The sequence below is a fragment of the Schistocerca gregaria genome, chromosome 3 (genome assembly GCF_023897955.1).
Source record: "Schistocerca gregaria isolate iqSchGreg1 chromosome 3, iqSchGreg1.2, whole genome shotgun sequence".
Lineage (NCBI taxonomy): Eukaryota > Metazoa > Arthropoda > Insecta > Orthoptera > Acrididae > Schistocerca > Schistocerca gregaria.
Window position 1 is genome coordinate 723,408,202 of NC_064922.1, and position 25,034 is coordinate 723,433,235.

The 25,034-nt window shown below is 39.7% G+C and overlaps 1 protein-coding gene across 1 annotated transcript in view; it reads left to right on the forward strand.

Moving 5' to 3' along the window:
• The window catches only part of LOC126356124 (cytochrome c1, heme protein, mitochondrial), a 56,120-nt gene that overhangs the window by 12,614 nt on the left and 18,472 nt on the right, over positions 1-25,034 (forward strand). The window contains exons 3-5 of the mRNA XM_050006832.1: positions 5,736-5,884; positions 5,966-6,098; positions 15,113-15,277. Coding sequence (XP_049862789.1) covers positions 5,736-5,884; positions 5,966-6,098; positions 15,113-15,277 — 447 coding nt within the window. The remainder of the gene's footprint in view (positions 1-5,735; positions 5,885-5,965; positions 6,099-15,112; positions 15,278-25,034) is intronic.

Genomic DNA, 25,034 nt, shown 5'->3' on the forward strand with positions numbered 1-25,034 from the left:
CATAAAATAAAGGAAAAGCAGCCACTCGCCTATAGCTGACTAATGTGTGGTGCATAGAAACACTCGAAAGAAAACATATTTATACTAGTTTCTAAGCTGTTGCTCCTCCCCTCACTGCAGCTGCAAGTGTATACTTTGTGTGTGTGGGGGGGGGGGGGGGGGGGCGGCGGCGTGTGCTAGACAAATCAGTCCGATGTAGGTGAGTGGTTCTCTTTCCTTTACTTCACATATTATTCCAACTATCTTAGAAGTTGTTCTCCTTTGGTGGCTTTACAGTTGAGAGCCTTGACCTTTTCAACAATTTTCTGCTATGTATCTCAGCCCATTGCTAGAGCTCTCCAATCTCTCTAACCATTTTCCAGAGATCCTCAGATTCCACCCTCTCATCTGATTCTCGACCATCCACAACCTCTCTGTCCTAGATTTTCTTATATTATATTTTTAGGTACTTGACCAGCCCACATCAGTCTTGATTATTTTGCTATTCTTCTGATAGGTGGTTTTTATAAAACTATGTAAAACTCATGATCATGTCTTTTCCTGCATATACCTCTTCCACCAATTGGGCTGATTATTCTTCAAAGAATGTTTCCAATATTCAGAAATCTTTTGCTGTTTGGGTCCAAGTTTCAGAGTCATATTTGAGCTCGGGTCATATAAATGCTTTGTAGATGAGTAACATGGTGCTACAGGTCAGGAGCCTTGATAAGAGTCTTCATAGAGGAAAAATAGGGTGTATTGGCTGCTGTTAGTATGTTTGATTCCATAGGAGTTCTTTCAGTAGGTGGCTATTGTACCCAGATACTAGAGCTGCTCAACTCTCTCAAAGGTTTAGTTCCCCCCCCCCCTGTTACAGAGGCTAGAGTGTTCTTCTTTGGTGCATTTCTACTAACTGTCTATTTTGTCTTCTGCTGTTTGATTTTTAACCCCATATTCCTGGTAGCCTGTTCAGGGGTGATGAATGTGTCTGCCATGGCCTTTCTAGTTCTTGGCACTATACCTGTGTCATTCACATAAGCAAGTATGAAAGGTGTCCCCGAATCACAGTCATTTTTCCATGTACCTCTGTTAGGTCTGTTGATGATGGTATTCTGGGGATGAGGAGTTTGTAGGTGTTTGTGCCATCTTTCGTATCTCTTTCCTCTCATTTTAAATTTTGCATGGTTAATCTGTAATTAGGCTTGTTTTACCACTTCTGTGTTTTCTTGCTACATTTACTTCTTTATAAAATTCTTAGTCCTGGGAAGCTTCATTTCTTCAGTGTTTGCTTTCATCTACTCTCTTTCTCCTGTGGTAGTGTTTTGTTTTCTGATGTGTCCATAGCATCTTTGTGAAATTTCTCTCTGGTATTCAATATTGTTGCATTCTTCAGTTTTGTCAAGTATTTGTTTTATCCTCTCCTTGTATACTTGTCTAATTTCAGATATTTCTAAAGTTGTTATGTTATATTGTGTCATACTGGGCCATGTCCCTACTAGTGCATTGGAGATCCTAGCCACCACTCTCGCCCGGAGTAAAAAATGATCTGAAGCTGTATTTAGGCCTCTAAGGCTTCTCCCATCCAACTGATTGTATTTGTACGTTGCATTTGTCAGTATGTAGTTAATATGGTTCATCGTGTTTACATCTGGTGATGTGTGTTTCCCACTGTGTATCACTATATGGTGAAAATGTTGAACCCGTCAAAATATTTTTGTATGCTGCAATATGTTTTTTTTTATTCCATTATCGTTGCTTATTGGTCTAAAGGTCCGTTCTTTCCCCCACTTAAGAAAGCAGAGCACTAGCTTCCTTCACAACTATCATACGCTCTTCCTATGTCTATACACTGCAAACTATTGTGAAGTGCATGGCAATGGGTACATCCCATTGTACCAGTTATTAGGGTTTTTCCCTTTCCGTTCTGTTTAAACACCTCTCTGTGTGTTGTAATTAATCCAATCCTGTCCTCAAGATTCAGTTAACAAATTTGTCGAAGAATGTTGCTTCTTTCAACTGCTGGATATGGTTTTTTGTTTGATGGATCTACAGTGAATTGTATTTGGAAGAGGGACGAACTCGGCCATAAATTCAGTATAGAATAGGGTTTCCATCAGATTCTGGAGCTTTGTTCAGTTTTAATGATTTAAGCTGTTTCTTAACACCACTGGTACTAACACTTCTTTCAACTTTTCAGTGCTATGGGGATTACACTGGCCAGTTCTCCTGGGTTTTCCTTTGTAAAGGAATATTCAATGGAATTAAGCATTTCAGCTTTTCCTTTACTACCCTCCATTTCAGTTCCTCCCTCATTTGTCTCACGTCCAAACTGTTGAAATTTAGTAGACCCTACCCCCTTTGCATTTGTCTCCTTTTGACACAGGACGAAGTGGGTTTCACTAAAGAGGTGAAGTGAATTGCACTGACTCACATTCAGTGAAAGACAGCACCTTGAACTTGTTGGGTAAGGGGATCAGTATAACACACAGTCCTTCCTGGTCGCTGTCTACCCTGTACAGGACACCTGTATCTACAGTTGACATGCCACTAACAGTCAAGTGGACAAGTAATGACAGATAATGTATTTTCTGCTGAGGGGACAGGATCTGCAGGAGAGGATAGTGTTTGAAGTACTTTGGTACCACAGCTACATAGCACTTGGGACCTCTTCCAATACATAGATTTGTAGCAGCTGATAATTGTTTGATAGTATTCAGAGTGATTTCCAGCTGCTTATGAAGGGAAATAACTCATCCTGTGTAAGAGATCAACATTCACAGTGGTACTGAGCTGTGGCTGGTACAATGTTTCACAGGACAGTGCACAAGTAACCTGAAACTAAGCCTGCTGACTGTCTTTTAATCTGAGCTGAAAAAATTAGAGATTAATAGACATTTCATTTGGGGTATTTGCTTCAACAGGCAACAGAAAAATCTGTGGTAAAAGTTGCTAGTTTACTAAAACTTTCTTTCCAGAAGATAATAGAATATTTTTCGTCTTCTTCAGTCTTCCATTGGTACTTGGGTGTTACTTACAGACTAATTAAAGAATTTCTCCTATATCCTGAGTGCTGAACCACGTGCCAAACTTGGGTCTTCTCTCACTGCAACTGTAAAATATATTGGCTTCTCACTTTTATAGTATGGCGCTTCCAGTCCATATTACTTCGTGCAGGGCTATGATACGCTGCTTCAATTTTATTGTTTGATTCGGCAGCGTCCTCAAGTCTCCTGATCAGTACAGAGATCTCGTGTTCCAGGTTCCAATATATTAAAACAACTTGCACTTCGTTTTCTTATTTCCCCCAAAATTAATTGTCCTTTCCATGCCAAGTCCACCTCCAGTAATTAGTCCAACTTTCCTTTGTTAAAGTTTCACAACAGATCTTTTGTCTAGCATGTTGTCAAGCTACAAGGCAGCAGTTTCTTTCTGTTAACACCAATGGGAAGGGTGTCTCTTCGACCAGCTAGGCCATTCCACAGGATCCTTTTCATCCGTAACAGCAAGTGGAATCTTTGCCATGTCCTAGGCTGGGGTCTTTTAAGAGGTACTGTCACCTGGCTCAGGTGATCCAAACTTTTTTTTTTTTTTTAACAGGGTGTTACTCCACCAGCTGCTCCGTCCCCAATCATTGTGGATTGGAACCCCGGGCATGCCACTGGTTTAGTAGAGTTCTTTTAAAAGATTGTAATGGAATTTTAAACTCCCTCTCTATGCTTGCAGGAATAAATTATCTTATAAAATGAAACAGTGGGAATTTCAGGATGGAATGTAACAATATTATGAAAAGGAAAGTTGCTGTTCACCATGTAGTGGAAATGCTGAGTCACAGATAGGCACAGCAAAAAGATTATCACAAGTAAATAAAGCTTTCAGCCATTAAGGCTGACATGTGGTCGTGCGTGTGAGCTGCATTGTTTTTGTGTGTGTGTGTGTGTGTGTGTGTGTGTGTGTGTGTGTGTGTGTGTGTGTGTGTACACATCTATTGTTGACAAAGGCCTTTATGGCCAAAAGCTTTATTTATTTGTGACAGTCTTTTTGTTGTGCCTATCTACGACTCAGCATCTCTGCTGTAAGGTGAGTAGCAACTTTCCTTTCCATAAAATTGTTACAGATCTCTTAAAATGAATTATTTCTGCCAGGTATAGCTCATGTACTTAGCTTTATATGTAATGTGTCACTCTTAAAAGGCATCTTTCCAGGCAGTTCAAAGAAAATCATTGACAAATCACTCTAAGGTGGTCCTAAGACAGATTTGAATATCTGTCAAACAATTTCGATATTAACTTACTTCTCAAAGGTTTTGGAAAAGCTAGTGTACATAACAGTGGCAGACATAGAATTACTTCTTGCAAATTGCTCATTCATAGTTAGTATTCCAGAGATACCTGTACACCGAATGTGTTATTTGCCATTTTACATACAGTGAGGTAAGATATCTTAATCACTTGCCTGGATATTTTGTGATTTGTGTAAGGTATTTGATAACACAAATTACAACACTGCTAAGGAAATTAAGTGTATGGATTTAAAATAACTATGAGTAAGTTACTGATTTCATATTTAACTGGTAGGAAGGAAAACATCATTTTACATGAATCTTACAATTTCTGTGATGAATTTTCTTCAAACTGGGGACAATTTACTCTTGTTGATCCACAGGGGATAATATTGGGATCACTTCTGTCTTTACTAGAGATAAACACCCCTCTATGGTAAGCAGATAAAGCAGAAATGTGCTGTTTGCTGAAGCTCCATCGTCAGTTGTAGAGGTGCAACAACTGAATTCATAATAAACAAAAGATTTAAAAATAATAATTGATTTGATCTTGGGTAACATATGAGGCAAAATATTTCATCATCAATAACAGTGGAGCATGGAAACTGAATACTCATAACATCCCGAGTGTCACAAATATAACACAGCAAACAAAAATAATCTGTGCTATCCGTGGCTTAGTATGGCACAAAAGGAATAGAATATGGGTCTGTAAAACTATTATTATGACAGAATGTACACCATTTAAAAAAAAATTAAATTTGTTTCTGCTTGGCAGCTTGCAACAACCCCTCTCACACGCATTGCTCCGATATTGTTAATTGGAAGTAGAATCTTCGTCGATGAGTAGTGACCTTGGTGCCCCTCAGCAGGTTCATGTCTAAATACTGAATTGCACACTACAATTTCTGATATGCAACATCGTTGTCTTTTATACTTCTTTGTATGACTTTGTCCCTGTCATTCATTTTGCAAAACTTGAAGTTTACTGCGTAAGTATACTGCCACAATTTGACCAACAACTTAGACTGTGCCCAAAAATTTCTGTTATGAACGTTATACATTCTATTAGGTTATGGTGCTCATCCTCTGGATCATTGCCATCTATGTTTCATCTTGTAAGCGTCTTCTTACATAGTGAACTGCTGCTCACGCCACTGTCTTACTGTACGCACCATACACCAAACGTCAAGAGACGTGCTCCTCCTGCTGCCTCCAGTCATGGGAACAGCTTCTAGCTACCATTCTGTAGCTCTGTAAGCTACTGCTACAGACAGTACTGTAGAGTAAGAGCCTTAGTAATAATTAAAAATGTTAATAAAAGGGCACCATATGGCAATAAATGTTACAAACTGCTGCTCCACAGATAAATTTTTGAATAGTTAAAATATCTGTGTGTGATTAAGTCATTTTTTTTAAATTTTACTGTAAGGCAAGATAAAGTAGAAAGAGTGTGTTATTTGTTAATGTTTCACAGTTGGTGACTACAATCGGCATTGTAACGGGAGGAGTCGGAGCACTTGCCATTGCTCTTGATAGATCAGTAAAAGCAGCTGATCTAGACTTACACCCACCAAAACAGCCATGGCCCCACAATGGCCTTTTTCAGTCACTCGACCATGCCAGGTAAGTACTTTGTTGTGTCTGTGATGTGTATTAAAAATGTATGTTATCATATTTCATTTCCAAAAATACATGCTGTTGCAGTGTTCGCCGGGGATACGAAGTTTACAAACAAGTGTGTGCTGCATGCCATAGTATGAAGTATATGGCATACAGAAACTTGATTGGTGTTTCTCATACAGAAGCAGAAGCTAAAGCAGAGGCTGAAGAAGTTCAGGTTTGTGGTTAATTCTATTTTAGAAGTACAAAAGTAAAAAAGATAGTTTGCATGTAAGTAATAGGTTATTGTGCGGAGCGTAGTGAAAAAGAACGTCGGCTGACCTTAAACGCATAGGCGTAGCTCAGTGTTGGGTACTCGTCTTTTATTCACAACTATTTCTGTTGCATTAAACATTGGAGCAGGGAAAACTGAATATACTTCTATGCTTAGTTTGATCCCATTCATTAAGGCATTCCAGAGGTGCAAAACAATTTGTCTTTGGAAACATTAAACAGTTGTAACCATTAGCAATTTAATGCACTTACTTTGTGCCCCTTTGGGACCTGCTTGGTCATTTAGCACATTTAACTTTCAGATACTGTGTTGTTGTTTTGTACATGATATCATTCCGTGTCAACCAAACTAAGAAACCAAACACGACAAATATAGAATAATAAATCATAGATGTGTCGTGTATCTTTGTCATGAAATAAACTGCTCAAAGAAGTTCTGTATAATTCTCATGACTTCGTAGTTCATGTGTTTCGCATCAAAATCATCATTCTCTATGCTTTTCTCGCCTCAAGAAATTTGTATGTGTAGCCACCAGTGTAATGGAAGTGCAAGTATGCCTGCATCCTAAGTGCAGGTCAGTGGTGTGCATGCTGTGTCTGTAATTGTGAATGGGGCAACATGCCTCATGTATGCCGTTCAGTCAGTCGGCATGCCTTGGAGTGTCATTCCGAGCTTAAATTACATCTGTGAATGTGGGGGTTTATTTTGTGGCATGGATGGTTGTGAGCAAGTGTAGTTGTGTGTCGAACTGGCATGCACCATAGCAGACTCATTCAACATCTATCGTGAGGCACAAGCCACTGCACTTATAGTGGTGACACAATGTAACAGTGGCAGCTTTAGACTACACTCCTTAAATTATACAGGATGTTTCAAAAATGACCGGTATATTTGAAACGGCAATACAAACTAAACGAGCAGCGATAGAAATACACCGTTTGTTGCAATAAGCTTGGGACAACAGTACATTTTCAGGCAGACAAACTTTCGAAATTACAGTAGTTACAATTAGCAACAACAGATGGCACTGCGGTCTGGGAAACTCTATAGTACGATATTTTCCACATATCCACCATGCGTAGCAATAATATGGCATAGTCTCTGAATGAAATTACCCGAAACCTTTGACAATGTGTCTGGCGGAATGGCTTCACATGCAGATGAGATGTACTGCTTCAGCTGTTTAATTGTTTCTGGATTCTGGCGGTACACCTGGTGTTTCAAGTGACCCCACAGAAAGAAGTCACAGGGGTTCATGTCTGGCGAATAGGGAGGCCAATCCACGCCGTCTCCTGTATGTTTCGGTAGCCCAAAGCAATCACACGGTCATCGAAATATTCATTCAGGAAATTAAAGACGTCGGTCGTGCGATGTGGCCGGGCACCATCTTGCATAAATCATGAGGTGTTCGCAGTGTCGTCTAAGGACATTCAGGAAGAATGTCCAGATCGCGTGATGCAGTAATCGTCTCGGATTTGAAAAATGGGCCAATGATTCCTTCGGAAGAAATGGCGGCCCAGACCAGTACTTTTTGAGGATGCAGGGACGATGAGATTGCAACATGGGGCTTTTCGGTTCCCCATATGCGCCAGTTCTGTTTATTGACGAAGCCGTCCAGGTAAAAATAAGCTTCGTCAGTAAACCAAATGCTGCCCACATGCATATCGCCGTCATCAATCCTGTGCACTATATCGTTAGCGAATGTCTCTCATGCAGCAATGGTAGCGGCGCAAAGGGGTTGCCGCATTTGAATTATGTATGGATAGAGGTGTAAACTCTGGCGCATGAGACGATACGTGGACGTTGGCGTCATTTGGACCGCAGCTGCAACACGGCGAACGGAAACCCAAGGTCGCTGTTGGGTCACCTGCTGCACTAGCTGCGCGTTACCCTCTGGTTGCCATACGCGGTCGCCCTACCTTTCCAGCACGTTCATCCGTCACGTTCCCAGTCCATTGAAATTTTTCAAACAGAACCTTTATTGTATCGCTTTTCGGTCCTTTGGTTACATTAAACCTTCGTTGAAAACTTTGTCTTGTTGCAACAACGCTGTGTTCTAAGCGGTGGAATTCCAACACCAGAAAAATCCTCTGTTCTAAGGAATAAACCATGTTGTCCACAGCACACTTGCATGTTGTGAAAAGCACACGCTTAAGCAGAAAGACGACGTACAGAATGGCGCACCCACAGACTGCATTGTCTTCTATATCTTTCACATCACTTGCAGCGCCATCTGTTGTTGAAAATTGTAACTACTGTAATTTTGAAAGTTTGTCCACCTGAAAATGTACTGTTGTCCCAAGCATATTGCAACAAACGGTGTATTTCTATCGCTGCTCGTTTAGTTTTTTATTGCCATTTCAAATATACCGGTCATTTTTGAAACACCCTGTAGCTCATAGTTACCCTGATGACGATTCAGAATACTATGTGCTGCCTTTTAGAGGGTTGTATCTACACAGGATTACACAGCACCCTGTGTGTGATCTATTTGGCCTATTGGTACCCCTTAAGAAAGACAGTACAATCCTTCCCCCGCACTGCAGGTTTGAAAAAGGTGGTCAAGGTAACAGTTGGAATGGAAGCTGGAATATCGCTTTGCGACTATTTTATAAATGAGTTCATGATTTTGATACCAGACAGTAGGCCTAGATGAGTGTGGATGTGGGCAGGTACTGTGATGAAGCAATAATTCCCCTCTTGTTTTGCCATCTGCCTCCTTAAATTCATTTTTTCACGTTTAACTAATTACATTAACACACATGAACATAATCTGCACTTTCATAAAAGAAAGATTGACCTGTAATTTTATAGACTATAACACCAGATCTAATTTTGTGCTTAGTTTTATGTATGTAATTGGTTTTCTAATTTATTTTGGCTATTCCTAGTTAGTATCTTTTGTTATAGGGTGAAATCAGTAATTGTTTTGTAACTTAAATTCTATTGTTGATGTATAAACAAATATAAATTGTGTAATAATTGTAAACATTTGGAAGACGAAATGTTAGTATTCTTAAAGTATCTATTTGCTTCTAGTCGGAAACATGTTAGCAAAACCGGCCTTTTGTTAATTCCAAAGTAATTAACAGTTTTGTAAAAAGTATTGTTTGCATACTTAAGTTTGTTAATTTCGTGATTTAAACAAGTAATTCGGCCTAACTCTTGCAGCAGCAGAAACTGTTAAAAAAGACCCAAATTTTATGTACTCAGTTTATTTAATGAGTTAAGTTTTAATTGTAATTTCTGTAAATTTAACTTCAGACAATGTGTAGTTACAGCACCTATCATTGTGATGATATGTAAAGGTCTGATTTTTGGTCATGAGACAGCCCCATGGCAGAGTTTGACGAGAAGCCTGTGCTGATTAGAACAACAACAATGATTCAAATTAACTGTGGAGTAAGTGTTAAACAATTAGGCCATGTGTAAAAACATGTGACAGTGTCTGCTCCATATATACCTGATTATTCTTAAGGAGCTATGAACTTTGTGGTTAGGTTTTACTGCTCATCGATGTTCAACAGAAAACTATTGTAGCAGTATGTGGAGGTTTTCCTGCAAACTATTTATGTGGCTTCTGGAAAGCTTAAACAATAGCTCACTTGCCATACATACATATAACTGTGTTACTACGGGGTTGTGTAGACAGTAAAAGACTGCACCACAACTGTGCATATGTTGGCTACATTATTTACAGTAGTCATTGTCCAAATTACAAACTTCACATTTCAGCCAGTGTAGCCACGCAGTACGTCAACACCTAGGACAAATAAACTAAGAAATAATAAAAAGTACATGGAACTGCTGTAGTACCAGTGCATGTCTCAAGTTTGCTGTCCCATGCTTTCATCAGAGAGGGTGGTCATTCATGTTACAGACCAGAATCGTGCATATTTGTTGGACACCTCTTGTTAGTATTGAAGGGAATTCGAGGGCTGTGCAGTATTGGGAACAGGGTCCTCTCAACCTTTTGTACAGCCTTAAAATTTACATTTTGGTAATAGTGTAGTCTTTTCAAATGATGTTTCATTAGCACAGGCACCCATCTCATGAACATGTTCTTCCAGGAAGCAGCATCCAACTATGCAGAATGACCTGCAGTATTTGCTGACATATGAACCTTGTTGAAGCTTGCCGTGGTTCATTTTGGAAACTCCTTTCACATACTGCAGGATCACCTTCGAAGAATGGACAGGCTTGTGTAGCAATGCCTTAGCCACCCTTGAGGACAGTATGTCAAAGAGGATCTTAGCATGTTACTTTGTGTTGTGTGCAACAACACAGTATTGAACACTACCCAGCTGCATATTTTGAGTTTACAAATGGGGAAGTTCTTTATTAATAAAATTAAGTTGAATAAGGATTGTTCTTTCAGTTATTGGTGCCTTTGAATATAAGCCCACACAGTGTTGCAGAGATTCACGTTTGAAATTTCTTCTTCTCGACCTCCTCTCCCTCCTTCCCCCCCCTTCCTCTGTCTCGTACATAGGTTTGATCATCACATACAGAAAGGAATGTTTGCAATATGGGTTTGCAAATTTTCATCAGTGTTGTGTTTACTTCAGAGACATTGACCATAATTTGTTGGTTTTCTTAAAATAATAATAAAAAAAAAATATTGGTGCAGTATGATGGAAGAGGATTGATATGAGCTGTACTGGTACCTGTATGAATCATAAGACCTACTGAAAACTGCAGTAAATTAAATTTTGCATGAACATTTAGCTGCAAAAAAGGTTCACAGAAATTGCTCTGTGAAAAGAATTGAGAAGTCCAACTGAAGAAATGCAACCTATGCAGACATCATAACAGGAGATGTAACTTTGATACATTTGTACAGACTGGAAACTAAGCAGCAGTCAGTCATTTGGATGTTTCGACAGGGTGTATATGCCCCGAGACAACTGGCAAAAATCAGGAGTTTTTCATTGTTTTAATTTTCAGTTAAATTTTTGTAATTTTGACTGGTAAGATCTGATAATCTGAAAAAGAATTTTATTACATGGTAATACTGCACTAATAAAACATAAACGAGGGAAATAAACCAAAATAAAACTTAAGTTGCAAAGGAAATGTGCCTCCTTTGCCATTTACAACAACAAAACACAGTGCACACACAACTGTCTACCACCAGCAAAATGTGGCATATTTAAGGCTTTAGGACGAAGACTCTGCAGTGCTTCCTGATGGCCATGAGATCACAAAGGTTTACATTAGGTTCATTTGAGCAGTTGCCAGCAGGCTCATGCTCGTGCACTGTTGAGTCATGTATGAGCAGTACCTTCTCCCACTTATGGCTTGTGATATGCAGCTGTTAGCTGTATCAACAGCTGCAACAAGCAGCCAGATGCTACCCAGAAAAATTTTTCCAGTGCGCACAATCTGCCAGATTCGCAGATCCACAGAGCAGTCTGAGTTGTGGGAATGGGGAAGTCTCCATGTGTCCCATTTTTACGTTCAGTGATTTTGCTGTTTCCTCTTCATTTACAACTCTCAAGTTAAATGAAAAGGAAGCGGATTTCTGCAGCCGAGAGCTAGCAAGTGAAATAAAATACATTCATGTAATTATGGATGGCTAAAATACGTTATTAGTTTCAGTTTTCTGATTTTATTTCCTTGTTTTTGGAGGCCAAGCATTAACTGCCTTGCAGAACAATGAAACTATTTTTGTCGATTTGCTAAAGAAATTTGTCTTCTATTAATCTTTTTCCACTATTAATCTTTTTCCACAGAGGCAGTGATTTTATTCAAAACGAAGTGTTTCATTCCACACTATTGGCTAGGGCCAACTGTTTGCTGAATTAAAAGTGCCCATTTTTATGTTCTGACATAATAAAGAACCAAACATGAGATAATACAGCACTGGTATTCCAAGAAAATGTGCTGCCCGAAAACCACACTGGAAAGCTTAATATCCAGTTGGGCCCCACTTCTTAAGCTTAATATCTAGTTAGGTCCCATTTCTTAGTGAATTGACTAACGAATGTGTACTTGAATTATTTGTTCTAGTATGCTTACAGTCAGTTGGTAAATCACGTGGGTGCTTTCATACCCTCTGGCTCCTACCCTTGCAACCGCCCCCGGTGTAAAACCTGTCCTATGCACCCTCCCACCACCACCTACTCCAGTCCTGTAACCTGGAAGGTGTACACGATCAAAGGGAGAGCCACATGTGAAAGCACCCACGTGATTTACCAACTGACCTGCCTGCACTGTGACGCTTTCTATGTGGGAATGACCAGCAACAAACTGTCCATTCGCATGAATGGACACAGGCAGACAGTGTTTGTTGGTAATGAGGATCACCCTGTGGCTAAACATGCCTTGATGCACGGCCAGCACATCTTGGCACAGTGTTACACCGTCAGAGTTATCTGGATACTTCCCACCAACACCAACCTATCCGAACTCCGGAGATGGGAACTCGCCCTTCAGTATATCCTCTCTTCTCGATATCCGCCAGGCCTCAACCTCCGCTAATTTCAAGTTGCCGCCGCTCATACCTCACCTGTCTTTCAACAACTTCTTTGCCTCTGTACTTCTGCCTCGACTGACATCTCTGCCCTTACTCTTTGCCTTTAAATATGTCTGCTTGTGTCTGTGTATGTGCGGATGGATATGTGTGTGTGTGCGAGTGTACACCTGTCCTTTTTTTCCCCTAAGGGAAGTCTTTCCGCTCCCGGGATTGGAATGACTCCTTACCCTCTCCCTTAAAACCCACATCCTTTCATTTTTCCCTCTCCTTCCCTCTTTCCTGACGAAGCAACTGCCAGTTGCGAAAGCTCGTAATTCTGTTTGTGTGTTTTGTTCATGTGCCTGTCTGCCGGCGCTTTCCCGCTTGGTAAGTCTTGGAATCTTTGTTTTTAATATATTTTTCCCATGTGGAAGTTTCTTTCTATTTTATTTACAACTTAGTGTTTAGTTACGGTAGGTGTAACATAATTTAAATGTGCTTCTTTTATGATCTTTTAAGATATTTTTCCAAAGCAAGAGAAGAAAACTTCATTTCTTTATCACTTAAAGTGTCGGTTCTTGCCGTAGCTGCTGTTGGATTCGCTGTTTATAAAAGAGTATTTCCTGGGACATCTAATATATCTCTTGGTTGTGGATAGTAAAAAGACTGGGCTGGACCCTTTGGGTGTAAAAAAATTTATTCGGTACATGTCAATGTATTTTTCTTCAATACATCCTAGCCACCAAGAGTCGTCATATACTACTGTCACCAAACTAGCAGTAATATTTTCCATATGTGACGGTGTTACTTGGTTCAGTGTTGTCACATATTCAAGAGACTCATCCAGACTAAAATGATACGGCTTCACAGTAATTTGACTCTCTGTGCAGGGTTTATGTGAGTGAAACTTTGTGTTCCTAAAATTGCTTTTGAGTCACTAAACCGAGTAAGTAAGTATTCTTTGGTCAGTTCATAGTCCACTGTTGTGCAATATTCAAAGTCAAAGTTTTTTTTGTGTTTTCCATAGCAAATATATGAAGTGATTTGGATGTTAAGATTTGTTGGTCATATGGCCTTTGTAAGCTGGCTTTAGCAGCCACCAAGGCCATTGCATATGCTCTTGCCATGGGATGTTGCAATGAACTCCGCCTCAACTTCAAAATCAGTTTTATGCAAACACATATTAATGAAGTTTTTCTTATTTTTATATTGCGCAGCACTGCCACCAGAAAAGTAAGTTATCTTTTTAAGTGCAAAAGGCAAGTTCTGGTTTATGATTTCTAGCTGTTTTTTCTGTAGTACAGAGAAAGAGACTGCATTATGTTTCAGGCAATCTGATATGAAGACATACTGCAGATGTTTTAGTTTTCCCTCCCATTTATAATATATGATGAAAGGATGCAGTGTAGCTTCCCCGTTACATCAAGGTGGCCATAAGTACAGTAGTGGTCAAAACTAGAGCCTTGACCCTATATGAAAATCTCAGGTTTTAAAAAAATGAAAAGTGAATATCGTACAAAATTGTAAGATTTTCAGGTTATTATTTTTTATATATTTTATTCTCACATTAAAATATCATTTAATGAATTAATGAACAATAAGAGGGTAATGTTGCATAAAAAGGCTAACAAAATAATTTAAGTTTGTTAGAATTACATAGGCCTACCTTTGTATTCATAGCGTAGAAATAGTCTGCTTTTCACCTCAATAGTGCGTATCGCAGCAGTAAAATATTATTTTATACAAGAACTTGTTGAGATCCCATCTTGAAATTTTGCATGCATGTAGTCAGTTAGACTGGACCACACACAATTTTTATAAAAAAAATCTGGGGGTACGTATTTTGGAAATTTCAATTTTTTTTTTATTTATTTATTTATTTATTGAATAGTTTAAAATTTTCAAATTTAGGTAGCATAGTTATGTTACATATCAAATTGAAGGAAATTTATAGAGGAAAACAATGGTGCAAATTTGAGCTATCTAGGTTGTTTAGTTTTTGAGCTACAGCATTTTAAAACAATCATTGATTGATCAGAAGCGGAGGTTTTTTTATTTTTAAATCCTTGAAACTCAAAAACCAAAGATCAGAAAAATTTGAAATTTCAAATTTAAATGAGTGTTAGTGGGTACATTACCTGAAGAAGAAGAAGAAGAAGAAGAAGAAGAAAATCATCCTAATCTCAGATATCAAGGTTCAGACTGTTAGTTGATTTGAGATGGAATGACCTGTAAGTAATGTAAAAAGGTTATGACCAAGTCTGATGTATTATTGAGCCTTGGAAAAAAAAGGAAGGAATTACGATATTAAATTCAGAATAAACTGAATCCAAGTTGTATTATATTGTAGTATTCAATGTTTATAAATAGACACACTTTTTGAAAAATGTACAAAGTAGAGATAATATGGTAAAGTCATTGAGAAGATAACTTTTCTCTACAATTGCATTTATTTCAGTTATTAAATATCTTTAGTTGATTCATTTGTCTCTTCACATAGGTTCAGGATGGGCCCGATGATAATGGCAACATGTTCATGAGGCCAGGTAAATTGTCTGATTACTTCCCAAATCCATATCCAAATGAAGAAGCAGCTCGTGCAGCCAACAATGGAGCATATCCTCCAGACCTGACATATATAACATCTGCACGTCATGGTGGTGAGGTAAGATAAAGAACTGCAAGTTATAGTTAAGATCAAACAGTAAATAGTAACAACTTTAACATAATTTGTACTAGGGTATTATTCAAATTTTCAGTGCCCAAATGATCATAATTTACTACAATACTACCATTGTATTTTATATCACAACTTTAGTTCTTAATACAGTAATGACAATATTGTTTTATTCTCCTAACGGAAGCTGGAATGAAGTTAACCAGTGCCTCTTAGGGGCATGCGGTTATGAATGCAAAACCCAAAAGAAAAAAATAAATACCAGTATGTATTTTCCATTGATGGCAGGAAAATGGGGAAATTAAAACACTCAACCTGAGAATCGCAAATGATTTGATAAGTTTTAACGGTTGCATATATTATAGATAATTTCTTCATGAGGATACTATATTAATCTCGAAAAAGTTAAAAAAATTGAGAAGAGTGAGTGAGAAGTGAACAGTGAAAAGCTGGGAAAGTTGTTGTTGTTGTTGTTGTTGTTGTGGTCTTCAATCCTGAGACTGGTTTGACGCAGCTCTCCATGCTACTCTATCCTGTGCAAGCTTCTTCATCTCCCAGTACCTACTGCTACCTACATCCTTCTGAATCTGCTTAACGTATTCATCTCTTGGTCTGCCTCTACGATTTTTACCCTTCACACTGCCCTCCAATACTAAATTGGTGATCCCTGGATGCCTCAGAACATGTCCTACCAACCGATGCCTTCTTCTCGTCAAGTTGTGCCACAAACTTCTCTTCTCCCCAATTCTGTTCAATACCTCCTCATTAGTTATGTAATCTACTCATCTAATCTTCAGCATTCTTGTGTAGCACCACATTTTGAAAGCTTCTATTCTCTTTTTGTCCAAACTGTTTATCCTCAAAGTTTTGATTTCTTCTCCATGGATTTTAATACCTACTCCGAATTTTTCTTTTGTTTCCTTTACTGCTTGCTCAATATACAGAAATTAGGGAGAGGCTGCAACCCTGTCTCACTCCCTTCCCAACCACTGCTTCCCTTTCATGCCCCTAGACTCTTATAACTGCCATATGCTTTCTGTACTAATTGTAAATATCCTTTCACTCCCTGTATTTTACCCATGCCACCTTTAGAATTTGAAAGAGAGTATTCCAGTCAACATTGTCAAAAGCTTTCTCTAAGTCTACAAATGCTAGAAACGTAGGTTTGTCTTTCCTTAATCTATTTTCTAAGATAAGTTGTAGGGTCAGTATTGCCTCACGTGTTCCAACATTTCTACTGAAACCAAATTGATCTTCCCCGAGGTCGGCTTCTACTAGTTTTTGCATTCGTCTCTAAAGAATTCGTGTTAGTATTTTGCAGCCGTGGCTTATTAAACTGATAGTTCCGTAATTTTCACATCTATCAACACCTGCTTTCTTTGGGATTGGAATTATTATATTCTTCCTGAAGTCTGAGGGTATTTCACCATTTCATACATCTTGCTCACAAGATGGTAGAGTTTTGTCAGGACTGGTTCTCCCAAGGCCGTCAGTAGTTCCAATGGAATGTTGTGTACTCCGGGGGCCTTGTTTCGACTCAGGTCTTTCAGTGCTCTGTCAAACTCTTCATGCAGTATCGTATCTCCCATTTCATCTTCACGCACATTGTCTTCCATTTCCATAATATTGTCCTCAAGTATATCACCCTTGTATAGACCCTCTATATACTGCTTCCACCTTTCTGCTTTCCCTTCTTTGCTTAGAACTGGGTTTCTGTCTGAGCTCTTGATGTTCATACAAGTGGTTCTTTTATTTCCAAAGGTCTCTTCAATTTTCCTGTAGGCAGTATCTATCTTACCCCCTCGTGAAATAAGCCTCTACATCCTTAGATTTGTCCTCTAACCATGCCTGCTTAGCCATTTTGCACTTCCTGTCGATCTCATTTTTGAGACGTTTGTATTTCTTTTTGCCTGCTTCATTTACTGCATTTTTATATTTTCTCCTTTCATCAATTAAATTCAATATTTCTTCTGTTACCCAAGGATTTCTACTAGCCCTCGTCTTTTTACCTACTCGATCCTCTGCTGCCTTCACTACTTCATCCCTTAAAGCTACTCATTCTTCTTCTACTGCATTTCTTTCCCCCATTCCTGTAAATTGTTCTCTTATGCTCTCCCTGAAACTCTGGTACAACCTCTGGTTCTTTCAGTTTATCCAAGTCCCATCTCCTTAAATTCCCACCTTTTTGCAGTTTCTTAAGTTTCAATCTACAGATCATAACCAATAGATTGTGGTCAGAGTCCACATTTGCCCCTGGAAATGTCTTACAATTTAAAACCTGGTTCCTAAATCTTTGTCTCACCATTATATAATCTATCTGATACCTTTTAGTATCTCCAGGGTTCTTCCATGTATACAGCCTTCCTTTTATGATTAGTGAACCAAGTGTTAGCTATGATTAAGTTGTGCTCTGTGCAAAATTCTACCAGGCAGCTTCCTCTTTCATTTCTTAGCCCCAATCCATATTCACCTACTATGTTTCCTTCTATCCCTTTTCCTACTACAGAATTCCAGTCACCCATGACTATTAAATTTTCGTCACCCTTCACTATCTGAATAATTTTTTTTTTTTATTTCATCATACATTTCTTCAATTTCTTCATCTTTAGAGCTAGTTTGCATATAAACTTGTACTACTGTAGTAGGTGTGGGCTTCGTATCTATCTTGGTCACAATGCTGTTTGTAGTAGCTTACCCGCATTCCTATTTTTCTATTCATTGTTAAACCTACTCCTGCATTACCCCTATTTGATTTTATGTTTGTAACCCTGTAGTCACCTGACCAGAAGTTTAGTTCCTCCTGCCACCAAACTTCACTAATTCCCACTCTATGTAACTTTTACCTATCCATTTCCCTCTTTAAATTTTCTAACCTATCTGCCCGATTAAGTGATCTGACATCCCACGCTCCGATCCGTAGAATGCCAGTTTTCTTTCTCCTGATAACGACATCCTCTTGAGTAGTCCCCACCCGGAGATCCGAATGGGGGATTTTTTTACCTCTGGAATATTTTACCCAAGAGGATGCCATTATTATTTAATCATACAGTATAGCTGCATGCCCTCGGGAAAAATTGCGGCCGTAGTTTCCCCTTGCTTTCAGCCGTTCGCAGTACCAGCACAGCAAGGCCATTTTGGTTATTGTTACAAGGCCAGATCAGTCAATCATCCAGACTGTTGCCCCTGCAACTACTGAAAAGGCTGCTGCGCCTCTTCAGGAACCACACGTTTGTCTGGCCTCTCAACAGATAGCCCTCCGTTGTGGTTGTACCTACGGTACAGCTATCTGTATCGCTGAGGCACGCAAGCCTCCCCACCAACGGCAAGGTCCATGGTTCATGGGGGGAGGACATACATTATAGGGTTTCAAATGGAAAAATGACCCGTATATACCAAATTTTAAAGTTATGGTTATGTGTGTTGCCGCGCCCCCTTTATTGCTGTTACAGAAACCAGTATTATTTCAAAAAGAACTGTGAACTTTCTGTTTCCAGCGATTATACGTATGATATATTGTATATCTTGGTAACAGAGCAGGTTTCTAGTATCTTAATTGATTGTCTTTGCTAGTATTTACTTTTGCTTTGCTGAAGCAGTTTGTTCACGTGTTACTGAATGTTTGTTGCCCAAGTGCTACCCATGTTTTTGGAAATACATATCCTTTAGTGTCTAATAAATACGAAATTCAATAAAAGGAAATTCCATGCTAACCATTTCACAAACAAAGCAAGCCCCACTGTTGAAAGTAACCTGTTTATCAATTGTTCAGGGAAGAAATTCCCACATGACAAACCTCCTGGCGATTCAAATTTTTGTGTTAACAATGGTGCTGTTTTTGGTGGATTTGTTATTGATGATGTGGGCATCTTTATCTTCTTTGATAAAGAAAGTGGTGAAAGGTAAACAATGTGATGGTATAAGCTGCCTGGAAATAACTGAACAACAAAGTAGCAGGGAGGGTTTAGCATCAAAATCAGTCGTTCCTTGTAGATCCTGCAATAAATCTACCTCAAAAAATGACTTGCAACATTGTGAATAATTCATATTATGTGAGTTTGAAATTAGTGTGTACAATGCATGTAATACGAAAAGGAAAAAATGCTGCTCAAATGTTGTGGTTTGATGGACCTTCCTCCTCCTCCCAGTAGGTTCAGCAAGTACATAAAAATACTTTAGGTGCCTTGACGGTTGTGTCTAAAGCATCTATGAAATGTGCAGTAGAAGAAACTGTAAATTTTGGTGGAACCAGAGACATTGCTGTTGCACGCGATGGGACACAGCTAAGTCGAGGGCATCATTCCTTGAATGGTGCTGTAAGTGCTGCTTCTCTGGAGAATGAAAAAGTTGTTTATGTTGAGTGCTTATCTAAGTACTGCCACACCTGCCATGGTAACACTGAAGGACATAATGAACATCAATGTTCTAAGAATTATGATGGTTACAGTGGAGGTATGGAGTGTGCTGGAGCTCTAAAAAATATTTGAGAGGTCAGTGTCTACTTATAACATTAGATACACGAAGTACCTAGACAATGAGGCTCTAATGCTTTCAATAACATTAATGAGTTTAATGTTTATATTGATACCTTGGTAACAAAACTGGAGTTTTGTGGACATGTACAAAAGAGGATGGGTGCAAGATTGAGGAAGCTACGAAGAGAAATGAAAGGAAAGTTTTATCTGATGGGAAATCTTGGTCTGGCCGAGGCAGATTAGCAGAAACTGAAATAGACCTTCAGAGTTATTATGGACTTGACTTAGATGACCTGCACCTCTGAATGATGTTACAGCAATGAGAAAAGCTGTATGGTCCACCTACTTTCATACATTGTCCACAGACTTTGCCCTGAAGGAGCTGATTCTTGGTGTGGTTATCAAAAAGCAAAAGGAAGTGGTCAAATATAGTTTTAATGGCGGCTGCAGTGTAACACGTGTTAAGTTCGGCTCGCGAAATTTAGTCGAATTCGAAGGTGTTCTCGCAGGTGGTGTTGTCTAGTACAAGTGGAAATCGTGTAAACAACAGTGCTCTGTGTAGTAGTGCTATTTTTTTTCTGTGCTCCGCCAATATCTGCGAGAAAATGGTAAACAGAAGAATCAACAGCAGCGCGTCCAGCAGCGGGGAAGCAGCAGGTGCGGCGGGCCTGCTCCTGGCGGAAGGTGCGGCCGCGGCTCCCGGTATAGCGGAACTGGTTCGCTCTGAGGTAAACGCTGCGCTTCGCGATAAAAACAATCTCGATCTGATAGCAGGCACCATATCAGATACTGTAACGGCAGCAGTATTGGCCAAAATGCGTGAAACTGTTGAGGCCAATACTGCCGAAATTACAGCACTAAAAAAGTCTGTGTCTGAATACGAGAAAAAGGCACGAGAGTTGGAAGTGAAACTATCTGCCGCCACAGACGAGCTAGAACAGTACCAAAGGCGAAATAGTCTACGACTGTTTGGAGTAGCAGAAACTAAAGAAGAAGACACGGACAACCTGCTTATACAGGTTGCGCGTGAAAAATTAGGCGTCGAAGTGACCAAGGCAGACATTGACAGGAGCCACCGGGTGGGACGAAAACTACCAGGTGCTACCAAACCTCGTCCAATAATAATTAAATTTGTGTCGTACCGAAAAAGGGCTGAGATCTTTACCCAGAAGAAGAAGTTAGCAAGGACAGGGATTACAATAAGGGAAGATCTGACACACGAGCGGCTAAAGATTTTAAACAGTGCCATATCCCATTTCGGTCTTCAGAATGTATGGACTCAGGATGGCAGAGTAATCATTAAGACTGCAGCTGGAAAGAAGACAGTCACAAACATGACAGAACTAAATAGTATTAAGTGAACCTACTCGAGCCAAAAGTCAAACTTAACACCATTTGCAAATTTTAACAGTCCTGTACTCAGATATAGTCTTGTAATTGTATTAACTTTTTAATTATTTGTACCTTCAACTAATTGTTCTTGTAACTGTATTAACTTTGTAATTATTTGTACCTTCAATTAATTGTTTTTGTAACTGTATTAACTTTTTACTATTTTTTGTGTCTTTAGCTGTAGCCATTGCTTAGTTTTAGTTACTGCTAATACTTTTTTCATTTTCTCAGTTTATTCTCTTCCATTCTGTAATAGTTCTATTGCAATTATTAGTCTCTCCTTTAGTTCATTAGTCAACCATCTCTTCGGTTTAATTTGTTCATAACAAAAATCACTATCAGTATCACTTTAGCAAATTTCAATTTAATTCTAGCTTCCTACGATACTCTATTAAATATTAAGCTTACTTCTCTCTGCTGGCAGCATCGGCCTCTTAAATCACTCCTCTTTCCCTTATTTCCACCCTAAGCTGATTAAATACTCTAATTACATTTTTCCTCTTACGACATAGGATACTCAGTGACACACAGCTGTCACCATTTTGGTCATATTCTCCCTGCACCGAATACCACTAATCCATTTTCTATACTCCCGCAACCTCAGGAAATCTCTTGCAGTCGCTTTTCTTTCGGCTCTCGCGGAGTCACAAACAGGGCGCGCAAAATCTCGGACACCCCTGTAATATGTCACTTGGCGGAAACACCGGTCAGTGCCCCTCGCGGCAGGTAGTGCCTAACAAAGGGACAAACCAGTCTGCCACCCTACTCCAGGCTGCTCAGCGGAACGCGTCCGAGGTTTTAGCAGCTCACTGCAACATTCAGTCTTTACCTGCGCATTACGAAGAACTTAGCCTCCTCTTCCACCAACTAAACTACCACGTAATCCTCTTATCCGAAACGTGGTTGAAACCACACATATCCTCTGCATCTATTCATCTCCCAGGGTACACATTTCTTAGGGCAGACAGATCAAAAAAGCGAGGTGGCGGGGTCGGCGCATATATACGAACAGATCTCAAAGCGAAAGTCTTATGTACGTCAAATCCTGCTGAAGAAAAAGAGGCTGAATTCATGTTCATTGAAATAAATATACAAAGTCGGAAATTCTTGACTGGCGTCGTGTACAAGCCGCCAAAAATAAGCTCAATGAGTTCCTTCCAGTCGGAATTACATTCACTTCAGTGTCAATACGAACATGTCATCGTAATGGGTGACTTGAACATAGACCTGCTAAGAGACACTCCCTCCGCAATAAACCTAAGAAGATTGTTTAGTTGCAATAGCATGAACATTCTTCCATTACAACCTACACACCATACGGCGCACAGTCATACTCTTATAGACGTGATCGCAACGAAACAGACTGACAAAGTAAGAGATGTTGGTCAATCATCGGCCCCTGGCCTCTCAGCACATGATGTAATATTCCTGGCCTACTCTGTGCAGCCCCCAAGGATCAAATCGCGTTACATAACTTGTAGGAACATGAAACGTATTGACCTTGACGCTCTAACAGCCGATTGCTCAGAAATCTCATGGCATCAAATAATCAGAGAACCTACAATCAACGGCAAAATTAATGAACTTGGTCATAAACTCACTGCCCTCTATGACAAACATGCACCTGTGCGCACAGTCCGTGTAAGAAAATCTCCTGCTCCATGGCTGACAGCTGAATTACGTCAAATGATGACTAATAGGGATGCTGCCCACAGGCGTTTCAAGGCAGATCCGAAACCCGAACGTTTTGAAGAATATAGAAAGCTACGGAACAGAGTGAAACAATGCATTCGCAATGCCAAAATCAGGCACGCTCGCTCCCTTGTATGCAGCGATCTGACACCCACGACTCTATGGAAGAATCTCCGTAGCTTGGGGGTCGGAAAGGCAAAATCGAAAACTACTTTTCATGTGTCAGCTAACGAATTAAATGAATTCTTCTCTGCACCTCTGAATACCAGCACGGCTGATAATTACCGTCCACAAGAATCCCCAAACAGGATAACTAACAACGATACCTTCCATCTAAAACATGTAACAACAAATACGGCAAGAAAAGCAATAATGAGAATCTCTTCTGATGCAATAGGAAACGACAGTATCGGTATAGCCATGATTAAGAATGTTGCCGATATCTTAGTACCTGTCTTAACCGACATATTTAATTTTTCCCTCGTGAACGGAATATACCCCACTGCATGGAAAAGAAGCATAATTCGACCCATCCCTAAGGTCGAAAACCCGCAACTGCCTAGTGATTACCGACCAATTAGCATACTGCCTGCTGTTTCCAAAGCACTGGAATATATTGTTCATGACCAAATCACTGAACACTTGCATGAATTAAGTCTATATGACAAATTTCAATCCGGTTTCCGTAAACATCACAGCACAAACACTGCTCTAATTAAAGTAACTGATGACCTGAAATATGCCATCGACAATCGAAAGGCAACAATATTGACGCTACTGGACTTCAGCAAAGCTTTTGACACTGTTAACTTTGACATATTACTCAGAAAAATGCAACAGCTTAATTTCTCTGATAGTGCAATGAGATGGTTTGAAAGCTACTTAAAAGACAGACAGCAATGTGTTGTCTGCGCAAATGAAAAATCTTCCTGGAAACATGTTTCTTCGGGAGTGCCACAAGGATCAGTCTTAGGACCACTTTTGTTTTCTTTATATGTCAACGATATTTCGTCGGTTTTGTCCTCCTGTAAACATCATTTCTATGCCGACGACCTCCAGCTCTACCTAAGCGTCAGACCTGAAGACGTAAACACTGCAATCGCTCTGATGAATGATGATCTGTCTTCAGTAGTGACATGGGCGAAAAATCTGGGGCTTAAATTAAATGCAAAAAAGACGCAAGTAATCTTAATAGCCCATCAGAAATTAATAAGTTCAGATTTCCGCGAACGGCTACCTCCTATTCTGCTCGAAGGTACTCCAATACCATATCAGAAAACAGTGAATAACTTGGGTGTAACTTTGGACGAGCATCTCAACTGGGCGGAGAATACAGTCGCAGTGTGCCGAAAGACGTCTGCTTGTCTCTATGCTCTCAAAAAGTTTCGGAACATATTCCCACAGGACTTGAAACGCCAGCTCGTGCAAGCACTCGTTCTACCGAACCTCCACTATTGTGATGTGATTCAACAAGGCATGAGTAGTGAAAACAAAAGACGGCTAGAGCTAACCATGAATGCCTGTGTGCGTTACACCTGCAACATTCGCCGATATGATCATGTTAGTGCTTCATACTCCGAGCTAGGGTGGCTGCGGCCGGACAAACTGCGTGACTACCACACTCTATGTCTACTTCACCGACTCCTCATCGCGCAAGCACCCCAGTACCTAGCTTCAGAGATAAAAAACCTGTCATGCCATCATAATCGAAACACGAGGTCACTCTTATCTGGTATCCTAACTGTGCCCACTCACAAAACAAAAACTTTTGCAAACTCCTTCTCAGTTGCCGCTGTCCGCCTCTGGAACAAACTGCCCCTTACCTTGAGAAAAATTCAATCTCCTGTGGCTTTTAAGAAGAAGTTGAAGCATTTCCTACTATCATCCGCATAAAATTCTCCACAAAATTAATGTGCAAGGCCAATCCTCTCATCTGTCAAATAGCAAAGCTAGCGTCTCGTATCTTGCTGCTGAGATGCCTTCCTCTTCATCTATCTCTATTAGCCACGCAGTCTCCTTTTCCTTTATATTTTCCTTAATTATGTTTCATCATGTCTCTCTATTCTTCTCCTCCCTTCACCATGAGTCTCCCTCATACTCCCTGCTGCCAGCACTCCTATATTAAATCTTTCTCTTCAATAATGTATTTTTCGAGGTGTACCTTTCTAATTGTTTATCTCACTTTTTGT